The sequence below is a fragment of the Phoenix dactylifera genome, chromosome 5 (genome assembly GCF_051530095.1).
Source record: "Phoenix dactylifera cultivar Ajwa chromosome 5, Ajwa_hap1_PhDact_Kaust_v1.1, whole genome shotgun sequence".
Taxonomy (NCBI): domain Eukaryota; kingdom Viridiplantae; phylum Streptophyta; class Magnoliopsida; order Arecales; family Arecaceae; genus Phoenix; species Phoenix dactylifera.
In genome coordinates, this window is record NC_143194.1 from 30,679,937 (window position 1) to 30,696,364 (window position 16,428).

The 16,428-nt window shown below is 35.8% G+C and overlaps 1 protein-coding gene across 4 annotated transcripts; it reads left to right on the forward strand.

Moving 5' to 3' along the window:
- The first annotated feature begins 3,689 nt into the window (after nucleotides 1-3,689).
- Nucleotides 3,690-15,930, forward strand: LOC103702532 (ABC transporter E family member 2-like). 4 transcript variants are annotated; one of them, XR_015987322.2, is made up of 13 exons: nucleotides 3,784-4,114; nucleotides 7,968-8,053; nucleotides 8,136-8,233; nucleotides 8,317-8,434; nucleotides 8,517-8,606; nucleotides 9,899-10,203; nucleotides 10,293-10,488; nucleotides 10,569-10,754; nucleotides 11,992-12,261; nucleotides 14,545-14,790; nucleotides 14,954-15,140; nucleotides 15,237-15,394; nucleotides 15,535-15,930. XR_015987322.2 is itself a non-coding variant. In XM_008785001.6 (12 exons), the coding sequence occupies exons 1-11, from the start codon at nucleotides 4,012-4,014 to the stop codon at nucleotides 15,071-15,073; spliced, it is 1,818 nt and encodes a 605-aa protein (XP_008783223.1). In that variant the 5' UTR covers nucleotides 3,690-4,011; the 3' UTR covers nucleotides 15,074-15,095; nucleotides 15,237-15,930. The 4 variants fall into 4 exon arrangements, 1 of the variants encoding a protein (XP_008783223.1); XR_005512872.3 differs by having other exon boundaries at nucleotides 14,954-15,095; XM_008785001.6 differs by having other exon boundaries at nucleotides 3,690-4,114; nucleotides 14,954-15,095; nucleotides 15,237-15,930.
- Nucleotides 15,931-16,428: the final 498 nt, after the last annotated feature.

Here is a 16,428-nt window from a genome sequence, read left to right on the forward strand (position 1 = left end):
CAAAAATTATGAAAACATCCATAGAAAACACCGCCCGCTTCTCAGCTGACCTACATATTTTGTCCCTCATTAATTGAACGTTATCATAACTTTTATGTTTTTTAAATAAAAATTATAACAAAAATTTCTTTACTTCTCTTTAAATTTACGTTATTCTTACCTAGACTTAGCTGGCTTTTGATATTTTGCTCCAAAAAAATTTAAAGACAGACAAAACTATGAAAATATTCACAGAAAATACCTGACTACTTTCCAGCTGGCACACACATTCCGTTCAGGCAAAATGAATATTATTATATATATTTTTATTGGATATTAATATATTTTTTTTCTTTTAAATTCACTACATACTTGACTGCCATTAACTAGCATCTGACATTCTGTTCCAACGGTTTTAAGGGCCGACAAAAAACTATAAAGCATCCATGAAAAACACCTGACCACCTTCCAGCTTGCATGCATATTTCACTACTTACTAAATAAATGTTATCGCAAAATTTCCTTTTTTTCTCAAATTAATATTGTAACAATATTTTCCTTTTTTTTCTCTTTAAAGTCTCTTATTCTTGACTACACTTAATTTGCATCTTATATTCTGTTCCAGTAGGTTTAAGAATATAAAAGCTCTAAAAACATTGACAGCAATGCTTGACCTTCTCCGAGCTAGCACACATATTTCATTCATAACCGAATTAATGTTACGACAATTATTATAACAAACTTTTCTTTTTCTTTTCTTTAAATTTATTATATTTTTTTGACTATTCTTAATTGTTGGACATTTTGTTCTAAAAGGTTTAATGATAGACAAATATTATTAAAATGTCCACATAAATTACTTGACCACTTTCCAGCTAGCACACATATCTTATTCATCTATATCTTATTCATGGATAGACGAATGTTATTGCAATTCTTATATTTTTCTTTAAATAAATATTTATATAATTTTCTTTTTGCTCCTCTTTAAATTCATCATATTCTTCATTGTAATTAGCTAGCATCTGCTATTCTATTCCAAAAGATCTAAGGACAAATAGAAACTATGAAAATATCCATAGAAAACACCTGACCACCTCCCAACAAGCACATTTCATTCTTGATTAAATCAACATTATCACAATTCCTCTATATTTCTTTAATTTTATTATATTTTTAACTCTATTTGACTAGCATCTAAGATCTTGTTCCAAAAGGTTTAGAGCATACAAACGATCAACACATTCACAAAAAAACAACAAATCACCCCAACTAGCATGTGATATATATTTATATTTAAATGAATATTATAGCATTTTTTTATTGTCTCTAAATTTATTGCATTTCTAGCTTTACTTGACTAGCATCTAACATTTGTTCTAAAAGGTTTAAGTATGATAAAAACCATAATCATATCCAGAGAGAACATATAAGCACCTCCTAGTTGGCAATGGGCATGTATATTTCTTTCATACTCAAATAAATAGTTTCACTTTTTTATTTCACTTTTTTATTTTTTTTAATATCTTTGAATTTACTTGACTTGTATAGGATATTCTATTTCAAAAAGTTCAGGATGGACAATAAGCATCAAATTATCCATGGAAAATTTCAAACTACATCCTAATTAGCTTGTAATATTTATTTCTAGTTAAATCAATATTATAGCATTTTGTAAAGACTTACCATATTTTTACTCTGCTTGGATAGCATCTAACATTCTATTACAAAGGTTATCAGAAGATTGAAACCATCACCGCATCTAAAAAAAACACCTTACCACCTCCTAGCTAGCATATAATATTTTATTTATACATAAATAATTGTTGTGTTCACCCAAAAAAATGTTGCAGTAATTTTTATTCTTTTTAAACTTATTGTATTTTTTACTCTACTCAACTAGCATCCAACATACCATTTCAAAAGCTTAAAGTCTAGCATGTTATATCTCGTTTCTACTAAATAAATGCTCCAATGTTTTTTTAATTTTCTCTCTAAATTCACTTTATTTTTTATATTATTTGTCCAACGTGTAACATTTGATTTTAGAAAGTTGAACGATAGACAACGATCATCACTATATACAAAGAAAACATCAAAGTCCTAGTTGATATAAACTTTTCCCTTGCTTAAAATAAATATTATAGTTTTCTTTTTAAATTTATTGCATCTTCAACACTTATTGACTGATATATTTCCAAAGTTTAACAATATAAAACCATCAACTCATCAACCAAAAACATCTAATTAACCACCTCCAAGTTGGTATATAATATTTCATTCCATGAATATTGCTGCAATTTTTTTATCTTTTCCCTTGTTTACTTTTTTATGTTGCCTCAGTAGCTTCCAATGTTATGTTTCGGTATGTTTAAGGATAGATGGAAAACATAAACAAGTGTACAAAAAATATGTAACCACCTCACAGCTAGCATATGCTGTCATTCGTCCTTCTTAGCTGAATATATCATTTTTTTTAGATTTTATATTGAATCTACTCTTTTTGACTTGTCTTGATCATCATTTAACATTCAATATTAAAAGTCTCCATCAGACATCCATCCAACATATCTAATCACCTTCCACCTAGTAGATAATATTTCATTCCTAAAATAAATAGATATCTCCTGAATCAACAAGTTGTTTTGGATGGAGCTAATCAATGGTTCAGTAGAATCCACAAGTTATGTAAACTTCTTTCCCGAGCTCCAACCTTTATGGCCTCACTTTTCGTTTGAAACTGGAATAGACTAATTTTATCTTTAAGACAATTCAACACTAGATGTTGATATATATGCCAAAGCATTGTATTCATTATAAAATGCATTGCAATCTACACTAAATAACTTGCTAAGTAATTTTATCCATTCCTTTGTCCTATCCATATCAAGAATATGAAATAATTATTATGATTTACCAAAGAACAGGCGATGTATGAGTTATATGAATATTATTTCATTTATCAATAAAATGTGGGGTGGCTTGCCACTATTTTGCTAAAAAATGAATATTATTAATTTAACTTAAAATTCTACTTTAATTCATCGCATTATCTGTTTTGTTTTACTAGAACATTTCATTGCATATATTAGTCTGTACATGCATGGATAAAAATAATCAGTGCAAAAATAAAATGCAAAACTTAGCAAGGTCAGCAACTCGATAGAAACCTAGGCATGCATGCAAGCATCTAAATTTATTTATAATGTGAAATTAGAATTCTTTACCTAGCAATCAAAGTTATATGTCCGGTTCTTGGGTGGTGCATTTCGAAAATTTAGATATGAATTATTAAAATATGGATGAGCCCCCCCCCCCCCCCCTCACTCTCTCTCACTCTCTCTCTCTCTCTCTCTCACTCACTCATGAAACTCGAACACTCATTTAAAATCAAATAAAAGTCATGCAATGCAGTGGGTGAGATCTGTTCGAGAGACTTATGTATATGTTTGATCATCTGACCTCTCTTTGTACAGTTCAAATCAACCAAGAAAAAAAGGCATAAAAAAAGAGAAACATAAAGCATCAAACAAATGCCAGTGTTCGAATTTTAGTAATTTACCTACCAAAAATTATATTTTGGGATTAAAAGACGTCCCCACGTCTAGATTGGTGAACATGATGTTATCGCTTTGAGATCCGCGCACATCTCCCTAAACTATCCGCTTCATGTGGCCCAACATTATAGAGCCGAAGCCCAGATTAAACCTGGCCAGGTCCAATAGCTTGTTGGGCCTACCGCGCCACCTGTCGCGCCTGCCGCGTGGCACGCCGACATACTGTTACTCCGACTTTTACCAGTTTATGCTTCCAATTCCGATATGAGAGGTTCTAGGGTTTCTATGTCCGCAAAGCACCCGCAGCGAGAGGTATCCAGGCGCCTCTCTTCTTCCATCCTTCTCACCTCCCATTAGGGTTCGTTCGTCGTAGGTTTATTTGACGCGGGAGCCTCCTCTCTGCTTCTCTCTGTGAGCGGGGTTCCGTTTTGGATCGGCGCGAGGGCGATCTGCTTGTCTAGAGTAGGGGGGAGCGATGGCGGATCGATTGACTCGTATCGCCATAGTCAGCTCCGATCGCTGCAAGCCCAAGAAATGCCGCCAGGAGTGCAAGAAGAGCTGCCCCGTCGTGAAAACAGGTTTGTTAAATTCCTGTTTCGTGAAAAGAATGCGTTCTTGATCTAAAACTTGGGATTTTTTCTAGTTAAAGATTGTTATCCTTTGATTCTAGGGAAGTTTTTTTTTTTGTGTTTTCGTGTTTTGAAGTCTAATTTATTGAAGTATTGTTCTCAAAGAAAAATCTTTAATATAGAATATTAAAGTTAGTTGAGGGAATTTTGAGCTTCTGTGCCTGCTATTTCGTTTCCTGGGATCTGTCGGAGTGGCTTTGCGTGGATCTCGATGAATTTATAATTTTAATCTAAACTCTGATTTTAATCTCGATAAAAGATCATGCTGTTTTTTTTGAGCTGAGAAAAGTTATTCTTTTATGGGTGTTGTTGGAGGAATTGGATATGAGATGCCATCGCATATGTTTAGCTTCAGCAGAAGGATTTCGATGATTGTTCTCTGGAACACCTGTCGCGGCCTTTGTACTTCTGACTGTTGGCTTATAATACCAATCCATGTTGGGCGGAGACCTTTTTTGCTCCTTTTCTTTTCTTGTGGTAGCTGGGAGGGTTGATTTTGGAAAGTTATGAGTTGCTAGTTGATCTAGACCTGTTTGCATACTATATGCTAGTTGATTCCTGTGAGAAGTAGAAGTACCTAGCTCTTTTTATACCTGAATTTAAGAATATTGTATTGGATGAAGGGCGATATGTCGTAATTTGTGTAAATGGGAGCAGAATTGATATAATCCATTTCTCTGCTGATTCCATCTAGGGCTTCCGCAGCTCCTTACGAGAGTCAAATATTAAAGTTCTTTATGTAGGTTGATCTGGGCGTTGTCAGCATATGTATAAGTGATCTTGTTTGGATGTTGAGAAAATAAAGAAAGTGTTAATGAAAAAATAATGGCTGACTAATTATTGAACCTATATTAGCCCATGAGTATAATGTGCCTACAATTGAATCTTCTTTTTCAATTTCTTTTAATTTTCCTCATGGAACACTGTCGAAGGTGATGGTGCGAATACTGGAGGAAATACCTGCAGCAGGTTTTAATTTTGAATCAAAATTTTCACTTGAAGCTGGGGACACCAGCACAAAACACACAAAATGGAAATTCATAGTTAGGAGGTATTCTAAAGGTACTCAGGTTTCCTACAACCCCATTAATTTAAATGATTCGCTGTTGTTCTGTTATGCTACATGATTGCATGGCTCTCCAGAGCACAGACACTTAGAGAAACGTTCGCATGTGTGTTTCAAATTATTGCTTCTTTTCTCATCAGAGAAAAGTTATCTAATAAATAAGGACCGGATGCAAGCAGCCAAAAAAGAGAAAAAAAAATGTTTGGGTGCAAAAATATAATAAATGAGTTAGGTTTGCAAAAATTCTGGACCAAAATCTATCAAGAATTGATAGCTTCTAATGCGTATATAAACATAGAATTTACAAGGATCTATCAAGAATATATGACCACGACACGAGCTACTGCTTCCATACTGATCCTGGTTTGGTTTGTTTTTAGATAGGGTCTATAATCTATGTTGTCCTTGAACATAGAATTTTCAAGGGTGCAGGATGGTGAGGCAAAGAGGAGGATGGGGAGTCATCATGGAGGCCAAGTTGGGCAGTTTTGTAGGCGCAGTAGGGTGTGGTTGGTGAGAAGAGGAAGTGAAAGCAAGGTTTTACTACTAGAAATCTCAAAAATCTTAGTGGTGGTTGATACTTATATTACTTGGGCCCTTCACTTTACCCTAAAATATCTGCACCCAGGCACTTAAACATAGGTATTATACTAGGACATGGTTTCATAAGAAGAAATTTTTATGTATTGAAAGGATCCAAAGCTTAGACATGCACTCCACACAACTCACAAACTGGAGTTCATCTAACAGGTTGATATTTAGATGGATCAAGATCTTGATTTATCTCAGGTGATATTTAAAATCAGCAAAAATGGAAAGAGACCAAGATTTTTGAGATTTCGGTTGGTATGATAGGACCTAAGAATTAAGATACCATGATCTTGGCCAAAATAGTAAGCCCAAATTTAATGACCATTTGAGGGTATTAATTTGAATATTTAATATTGTAATGGATGGTTTATGAAAAACAAGCTGATATTTGAATAAGTTATTGGTGAATATATTGAGATTTATCTATATGCATCGACCAGAATAATAAAGGCTGATATGATATGTCAGTTAGATCAAATCAATGAGTGCCTGATACTGATACGAACTGATATCTCAGTTGAGATACTGGAAAGATGATAGCCTTGAGTTGGAAAGAGCACTGGCCGGTGCCTTTTTTTTCCTTCCAGGGTTTTTTTTTTTTTGTTGGGGGGGGGGAGGGGATGGTCATGGAGTTTAAGTAGATTACAGGGAACATGAAAAGAAAGAAAGAAAGATGTAAACAAAGTGCAATCTAGTCTTTTGCCTCCATTCTATGTGCATAAGTCCGTAAGGACTGCTCAAATAGTACTCCTTGTCTAACAAGATACTCTCCCAAATTCATATTTCTGCTTAGCGTAAGTTTGTTGCAAGGAAATGCATGGAAAATGATAAGGAAATATCGAACTTTAAAAAAAGCAAAAGTTTTCTGGGAAAGTAGTTCTAAACTTTCCGAATTTGTTAATTTTCTAGAGAAACAAACAATCAAAAAACTAGTTTCTTTCGAGGAAAGTAAGTTTTCTAGGCAATTATCCCTACAACCAAACATACCCTTAATTCATTGGAAGATGCGATTATGACTCTCTTTTTTTGTGAACTTCTCACCAAAATGTTTGGAGGAATCATGCTCAAGGTTCCACTTTTTGGATATATGGATCTGCACCTTGCAAGCAATGAGCTGGGCTTGCACAGGGTCCTGGAGTTCTGAATCTAGATTATGCCAAGCAATGTGTGCCATTTTCCACATAGTTTGTTCGAGTTATAGTTTAGCTGAATCTCAGTAATGATATTTTCCTTGATAACCATGTGAATTTGCAGTCAAAATACAGTCAAGTCCTTGGTTATCAATATTTTCCTAACAGCTGAGGATGTTCGATCCAAAAGTTGGCGTCCAACAAAACATGCTTTAGGATCTCTTCTAATCCTTCCCTTGTTGATTCCTTTTTTTTAATATTTCCTGCTACTATGTTAGTGAGAATATATGCCCCACGACTCCGCCTCTTGGTGCAGGAGTTTATCTGATGTATGAATTCTGAGCCAACTTTTCATTATGCACGTTTTCATATAATTTGCCTAGAAATGCCATGTGAAGTTGGCTGTAAAGTGTGGGTGTTATTACAGTGTTGTAGCAGAGAATGCAACTGATGAATTTTTTGAATTCTAAGGCTGTACTAGTTTGAATTAAAAACCTCTAAACATTTTATGGCCTGGGTTGAACTTTGGTTAATGAGCTGTGCTGGAAGGCTCCAGTCCAGAAGCCATCATTAGGTTTAACCTTGCAAATTGATGATTTTTGACTACTCTTGATGGTCGGTTTTAATGTTCCAAATTCTTAGATGCCTTCATCGTCCTCCTATACAATGTATTTGTTGCTTAGTTTATTGGGATGGACCTTTGCAGGTTGTGGCATGCGTATAATAGTATCTCTCTCTAGTAGGGGGTTCTGTCTCTTCTGTTAGTACTAGATGCATTAAATTATTTATCATCATTCTTCCTACCATGTGAAAGAAGGCTAGTTGTTGTTATTGTTATTATTATCATTGTATTATTGTTGTGGTTATTGTTATTATTATCATTGTATTATTATTGTTGTTATTGTTATTATTATCATTGTATGATTCTTGTTGTTATTGTTATTGGATAGTAGAACCATTGTAGGTATGCTTTTTTTTTGGCTCTGTAAGACTAATTTTGCTTCTGTTTTGGCAGGAAAACTTTGTATAGAAGTCACTCCGGCATCAAAAATTGCTTTCATTTCTGAGGAGTTATGCATCGGATGTGGTATCTGTGTCAAGGTATATATGTTCTCTGCTCAACATCTACATTTTTGGTTAGTATGTCTCCTTAACATTGTTGTTGTATTGCCTTGTGATGCAGAAATGCCCTTTTGAGGCAATTCAGATTATCAACTTACCAAAGGATTTAGATAAAGATACAACCCATCGCTATGGACCAAATACCTTCAAGTTGCACAGGTTAGTAGAAAATGAAATGTTTATCCTTATTTTTAAAATTTTAAATTTTCCTGAAAGACACTGATAAAACCCTACAACTGTAGGTTACCAGTTCCAAGACCTGGGCAAGTGTTGGGCCTAGTTGGAACAAATGGTATTGGCAAGTCGACTGCCCTTAAGGTGTTGGCTGGGAAGTTGAAACCCAACTTGGGTCGATACAATGTAATGCCCATTCGACCTATTCATCTGTATATGTTTCTGGATTTATTTATGTACACGACTTTATTTTTTTCTTTCTTTGCAGAATCCTCCTGATTGGCAGGAAATTTTGACATATTTCCGAGGATCTGAGCTCCAGAATTATTTTACACGCATTCTGGAGGACAATCTGAAGGTGCATATGCGCACAAACTTAGTTGATTTTTTATAAACTGAATGTGGGTGTGAACCAATTTGTTCTATTAGTTTCTCATTGTTTATATCACATGTTATATAATACTACATTGCTATTGTCAGTGGTAAATTTTAGGTTTATATTAATCATAAACCGCTTGGTTATGAAATCTTGCTCTGGGAGATACAGTGCATTTGTGATGTCCAATGATGTAAATTGTCAGATGACTAAATCCTTTCTTATGCAACTTTGATTGGACCTAGATGCAAATGTATTCTTTTCATTTTTAAGTAAGTCATGGTTTCCAATAATGCTTGCTTACATAGCTCCATCACATTATATTTGGAGAGTAACTTCATGGAAAGCATTAATGTTAACATTTTGATATATTTTTTTAAAAAACATATGTCATATCCTATGTATAATGTAAGATATTTGTATTGCTATGTGACCTCAAATTTTATATCATTTGCAATCAGGAACTGATCTACTGCACCCTTAGTAGATATCCTGTTATACTATAGCATCTTATATCTTTGGGATGTTTAGGTTTCTGTCTGGTGCAGTTTGAACCTTTCTGGATATACTATCATGCTTGCAATTAATATTAGAATGTTGGTTGGTGGAATTTAACCAACTGTGGCCAGTGCCTTTAATTGCCACACCAGTTGTCATTTTAAAATAAGGAGCACATGCCTCTCAGTATATGCTTTAGGATTTTGATTCTCTTTTAGGGAATTCTCTGGGGATATTGTGACACATCATGGATATCAAAAAGATGATGGTTATGATGCTGATAGATTATTGTCTATATTTTTGGATGCAGTTATAACTTCAAATCTGTATTATGAATATCTTTTGAAGAGAACACTTTTATAGGTGATTTATAATGATTTGGAACATCAATCTGAGCTAGCTGCTTTAGGTGATTGTTCTCTTATATTCTTTTTATTATGAGGCTAATGCATGCCTTAGATTGAATGTTTTAGTTGTTGTAACAGAAAATTTTCTGCTATAGCTTTGGGTTTTAAAAGCCCTTGCTATTTAAAACTTTTGCTCTAATAATTTCTTGTCCTAAAAGTTGTATAAGTAGCTTTTCTACTGCAAGCATTCACCACGTCCATCTACAAGTCTGCCATTATGTCAGTATTTCAGTCTGCAGGTCCAGTTGTCATTATAATTAATACTGCTTGAACTATGATGATCGATTCTGGTTTCTTTTATTTTTCATTATAGGACTCCTTCCTTTTCAGTTTTTTTCTTTTCAGTAATTACTTTCTGGCACGTAACAGGCAATTATTAAGCCCCAGTATGTTGATCACATTCCCAAAGCTGTTCAAGGGAATGTCGGTCAGGTGCTTGACCAAAAAGATGAGAGAGATATGAAGGCTGAACTGTGCATTGATCTCGAGTTGAATCAGGTTATTGATCGTAATGTGGGCGATTTATCTGGTGGAGAGTTGCAGAGATTTGCAATTGCTGTAGTTGCTATACAAAATGCAGAAATTTATATGTTTGATGAGCCATCAAGTTATCTTGATGTAAAACAGAGGCTTAAAGCTGCACAAGTTGTTCGGTCCTTGCTCAGGCCTAATAGGTACTGGCGATTTCTAGTTTGTACTTTCTTTTTTTAATGGTTCCATTGTGAAATAATATTCTATAACTCACTCATTTTTCCTTTCTCAGCTATGTGATTGTCGTGGAGCACGACCTCAGTGTCCTAGATTACTTATCAGATTTCATTTGTTGCTTGTACGGGAAACCAGGAGCTTATGGAGTTGTTACTCTACCGTTTTCTGTCCGAGAAGGAATTAACATTTTCTTGGCCGGTTTTGTTCCTACAGAAAATCTCCGTTTTCGAGATGAATCTCTCACATTTAAGGTAACATTCTCATTTTGGAGTCTATATTTGCTATACAATGATAATCCAGTATAATGGTTTGATATTCTTGCCCCTTCCAGGTTGCCGAGACTCCTCAAGAGAGTGGTGAGGAGATCCAGGGCTACCAACGATACAGATACCCTACCATGAGTAAAACACAGGGTAATTTCAAGTTATCTGTGATCGGGGGTGAATTTACTGATTCTCAGATCATTGTCATGCTGGGTGAAAATGGAACTGGAAAGACAACATTTATTCGGATGCTGGTATACTATTCTATCTTTTGATCCGGATATCCGTTGCTGTAATCTTCAACTTTTTTTGACCTGATAATGCAAGCTAGCTTAATTATGTCGATAATCGGTGATAACCTGAGGTTGGACAAGTTTATTTGGGAATTGAAGGGAACATGCTATTGCAGGTGAAAGGGATTTAATTGGTCATATGTAACTTTAAGAGGATTCGAAATAATGCTTGATTCATGTTAGACACTTGACTCAGTCGACGCTTCTCCATGACTTGTGATGACGTTTTGCAGATCATAGCTGTCGTCTACTTGATTGATCTGGTACATATTGCAGAATATGCTTGAACCAGATGATTTAACCCAATTGAGCTTTGTGACCTCACTTGCAAAGCAAGACCCTTACGGTTGCCATATAAGGAGGTTGTTTTCTGCTCATGATATCTCATGAGAGAGGGTTTGGATGGACAATTGTACACATGAGAGAGGTTAGGTGTTGGCACTTCACATCAAATTTGAGGGTGAGAGAGGTGTTGAACAAGAATACAAATTTTCTGAGTATAACGTATTGCTTGTGACATGATGCCCTCATGAAACTCAAGCTAATTAAATTGGACAGGTTTCTAATTTTTTTTTTCCTTCGAAAGTTATAATTCAAAATGCTAGTATTTTTGCACATGTTATGCATGCGCCTATCAGAGGGAAAGTTGGGGGGGGGGGGGGGGGAGTTTGGCTTCAAGTGCCCCTTCATGTTTACATTGTGGGTCCTACAGAAGGAAACTTCACTTCTCGATTCCGGCTTTGTATGTCCCACTCCAGTTCTCTTCATACAATGGTGAATGTATGAGGAGTTACACATGCTTTAAAATTAGTCACATGTAATCAAAGGTGGAATTGAGATTTTAGTTATTTAATCATGTGCAACTGATGATTAAAACTTGGATAACTAGTGACGCAACTAAATGATTTGGTTATGTGAGCAGCATTAACTGTGCGTAGTTGTCATTTCATATGTGTTTTGGCATAATCCTTATGTACCAACTTGTTGCATCATCACCCTACAAAATAACTCTCTTCCTCTCTGTATACAGTATTGGTGTGTGCTGTTGGTTGCTCATCTTCTTTTATGATGGATAGACTCGTAGGGGGATGATATAAAAAATTTTTCAAGAAAGAGAAAAATATACTGATGTTGTTGTATACTGACTATTAACTTTGCTTTGTTGGCCTCCCTTTTTGATTTTGTTGCAAATTCACAGGCTGGATTGTTAAAGCCTGATGTGGTGGAAGATGCAGATGTTGAAATACCTGAATTCAATGTTTCATATAAGCCTCAAAAGATCAGTCCAAAATTTCAATCTACTGTGAGACACTTGCTGCATCAAAAAATTCGGGATTCATATATGCATCCTCAATTCACAACTGATGTCATGAAACCTTTGCAAATTGAGCAATTAATGGACCAAGAAGTTGTAAATCTTTCTGGTGGAGAGCTGCAAAGGGTGGCATTGTGTCTATGTCTTGGGAAGGTTTGTATAATTATTTTTTTGGCAACTTATGCACTTACCATTGACATGCTTCTTTCTTTTTGTTTTGCTTTTCTGATTTCATGGTAATAATTTTTGCATAAATTTATTTTCTGCATTAAATATTCAAAACTTAATTTTATTTGGAAAGGAGAATTGCGATGTAACGAGTACCTTATAAAATTACAGTGATCTTATAGAATGTTTTACTGTTATTATACTTTAGAGTCATAATTTTTTAATAAAATGGTAAAGGAATTTCTCTTTATGAAATTAGTTTCAGAAAACATGATGAATAATTACATCTAGTGGTCAATCTTTTTTGTTCATATGGAGACTGTTGCAAGATACCTTTTTTGACCATACTGTTTTTTGTGTTCCTAATGGGCCCTTAATTTTCTTTGAAACTGCTTAGGAATTTCTCCCTCTCAATTGGACAGAAATTAATTTTATTTAGTATTCGACCTCAAATAGGCTATCTAGTGCAGCTGCCCAAGCATTTGCTTATGCTTGTAAAATGCCTGCCTTTAGATTATGAAGAATGGCAGAATCTGTCTATAACTATAGATCTGCTATAAATCTAAATTTTAATTCCAGATATATTGTCCTTGTCCAATTAAAACTCACCTAAAATAGTAACTGATGTTACAATAATATGAAAACCTACATGTGGATCTAAACCATCCTCCTATGTTTCTAGTTGTGTGAAAAAAATATTGCACACAGTGCAAATATTGTATTATAAGCCTTCATAAAAATCCCTGCTGGTCATTATTGCACATAAGGCAAATGTTGTATTGTAAGTCTTGCATTTTGAACATGCTATAGACGTTGAATTTTTTTAAAACACTATTATTTAATAACATTTATTCCTAGCTGGGGTTAATGAGCTTTTCATAGGCTTCTTGACTTGCCATTCAACTTTCCAAGTACACCCATGGGACAAGAAGAATCTCTTCAATGCTAAATCCCATTATCAGCTTGCTCTGTAATATCATCAACCTTCTTTTCATGCAAATGTTCAACATTCCCAATTTCCTGCAAAATAGAGGGATATGCTAGGAATTTGACACTGGTCTATGGCAGTGATCAGAACAGAGTGCACGTGAACTGGTAGGTTATTCCTTATTCGAGAGGTGCATACCTTCTTAAATTGCTCCATTCTGAATGATGGCAGTGGTTTGCCCTTCTCGAGCACTGATCAGAAAAAGGACTGAGATCAAGGTCCGCCGTACCGGTACCGGTCGGCGTACCGGTGGCCGGCCGGACCGGTACGGTACCGGTCCGGTCCGGTACGTACCGGCTGGTACCGGTCCCGTGCCGGCCGGTACGCGGTGGTTTCAAAAACCACAGCGCGCGGCGCTGTGGTTCTAAAAAAAAAAAAATCGTACCGGTGCGAACCGGCCGGTTCGGATAAAAAACCGGGAAATACCGGTTTTTTATCCGTTCCGGTACCGGTCCACGGCCGGACCGGTACGTAGCGGTACGGCATTCCATGACTGAGATGCTTCCTGTTTCTTTACATAGTTGTCTATTGCTTTGTGAAAGCCAACTTCCCTGGTGGAGTGAGATTAATCTGGGGAAGAGAAGGAAGCACTTGACGAAGCTTCCCTGAATTGGATGGATGAAAAATCTGAAAAATCAATGAAAGATCTTCGCTACATTAACAGCTTCCCATATCAAACTTAGTTTACTTACTTTCGGAAGGAAAATGTCGTAGGCTATAATCACATAGGCTGACCAATTGAAACCTCCATACCTTACCATTTGGGAACAGTCGCCGTAATGGAATTCCTTTTTCGCTTAGATGTTTGGTCACAACCATGAATATGTTTACCATTCCAATTTCTTCCGTCTGATGTTCTGATAATCTTTATTTCTTAGCTTAACTACTAAAGGCAATGATTACGTTTGAGAGCAAATGGCTGCCCATGGTGGTTTATTCTGCTTATAAATCATTTTCTTATTCAAGTAACAGCTAATATAGTGATGCTATTTGCTCCATGTCTTCACATATTAGGTTGCATCATACAAATATGCTTATTTTTCATTAACACAAAACAACATATTTGAAATTTATAACCGAGTAGATTGGTGTTTAATTTTTGTATTGTGCAAGGGAAAAATCTGGCATTGGAGTAATTATTGATTTTGCTAATTTGTAGTTTCATAATACTTTTACTGTTGGATCATAAGAAATTGTTTAGAAGAAACGCATTTTATGAATATGTTGAGTTTTTTTTTCATTTTTGATGCTTTTGGTATTGATTGGGGTTAGTTGTGCAGCCTGCAGACATATATCTGATAGATGAACCAAGTGCTTATCTTGATTCAGAGCAGCGTATTGTTGCCGCAAAGGTGATAAAGAGATTTATCCTTCATGCAAAGAAAACTGCTTTCGTTGTTGAGCATGATTTCATCATGGCGACTTACTTGGCTGACAAAGTTATTGTATATGAGGGGAAAGCCTCTCTGGATTGTACAGCCAATGCACCTCAGTCATTGGTATCTGGGATGAATCGCTTCTTATCTGTAAGTGCCAAAATATATTTCATTATTTATCTAATATATTCTGTTCTTTCATCTGTTTATATATTAGTTATTTTGAATTTCATGATATCCAAGCATAATCCCATCTACAATATTTTGACCTTATTGACCATGAGAGTGTATATTTGGTTTATTGTGGAAACAGCATCTCAATATTACTTTTAGGCGGGATCCCACTAACTACAGACCTCGGATAAACAAGTTGGACTCTACCAAAGATAGGGACCAGAAAGCTGCTGGATCTTATTATTACCTTGATGATTGATGTAACAATAGATTATACACAGGTCTCTTTTCTCACTCAGGAAAGGGGGTCGGTTATGGTTGTTTTGGTGTGTGCATTTATGCTTGCGTGCATGCTTTTTCTGTGTCTACGTCTGTTCCACCTTAGCAAGTCTCTGACCTGTTCTTGCCACATTGCTTTGCAGGCTATTTTTTCATATTCCCTGTGTGTCAGTGATGAAGATGATTCGGTTGAGAAAACAATCTGCGACGATACATCGAGATCCACCGTGATACATGAAGATCTGCCATGATGCATGAAGGCCATCGATGTCATATTTTCTATCTGATTGCAGAACTTTAGGTTTGAGTTTTTTCTTCCCCTTTTTGCAGTTCTTTAATGTTTTATCTCGAGATTCCACCCCAAAGGAAAACATTGGCTATCGCTTTAGTTCCTATAATGAGGCTGTTGAGTTTTAGAATTGAAGGAGTAGTTTCATATAGGTTGCAACGGCCCGTTTGATGGTGGAGTTACGCCATCATCTACCCGTTGAAGATCTTGCTGGTGGTGAAACGGTTGTCTGCATAAATATTGATTGATGCCTACGGATTCAGAGATTTTCTTGGTATGATATCTAGCTTTTCATCACCTTCAGCAGCTGTTGTTATAGTTGACGAGTAGCAAGCTTTCTCCTGGTTTCATCATGTCACCTGGATTCTTCTCTATTACTCCTTTGAATTCTTGTTGGTACTGGGGTAAAACCTTCGAGTTATCGCCATTTTGTGGTGTTCTTTTGATTCTGGAATGATGAAGTGAGCCATTATATATGGATATCTTCGTTTCTGAAAAAACTATCTTAACTGTAACAGCAGCATTATATTATGGCAGAATTCTCTCTACCATTGTCTACTGGCCTTTATCTATGCAAAATTCATTATAACAGTTTCGGAGAATTAGTTCAGCACGGTTACTGAAGCCTGGCGAGCTGTCTGGAAGCTGATGCTAGAACCTAAAGCATTCAAATATGTCGGCATCTAACAGAACTTTTATATGATATAGTTTAGTGCAAAGCGGAAGTACGTTCTTTTGACGTTCTTCTTACTATGGCCACTGTGCCCCCTCCTTGGAACTAGTTTCTGAGAGGAGAAAGGGTCCCAGGTCTATATACTTGCAGATGCATTCTACCCTTTTGAAAAGCTCAAAACTGGAAACTCCTTAAGATTAGTGGGTTGGTTCAACAAATGGAAATCCATTTCAGACCTTGTTGTTCTTCCTGCCAGACCTTGGTTGACGTGGATGAGGAAGAGAAGTATGTGTGAGTTTATCTTGATTACGCCCTTGTTGCTCAGTTTTTTTCTTTCTAGAGGGAGATCATCGATCGATAATCTAAGCCTTTA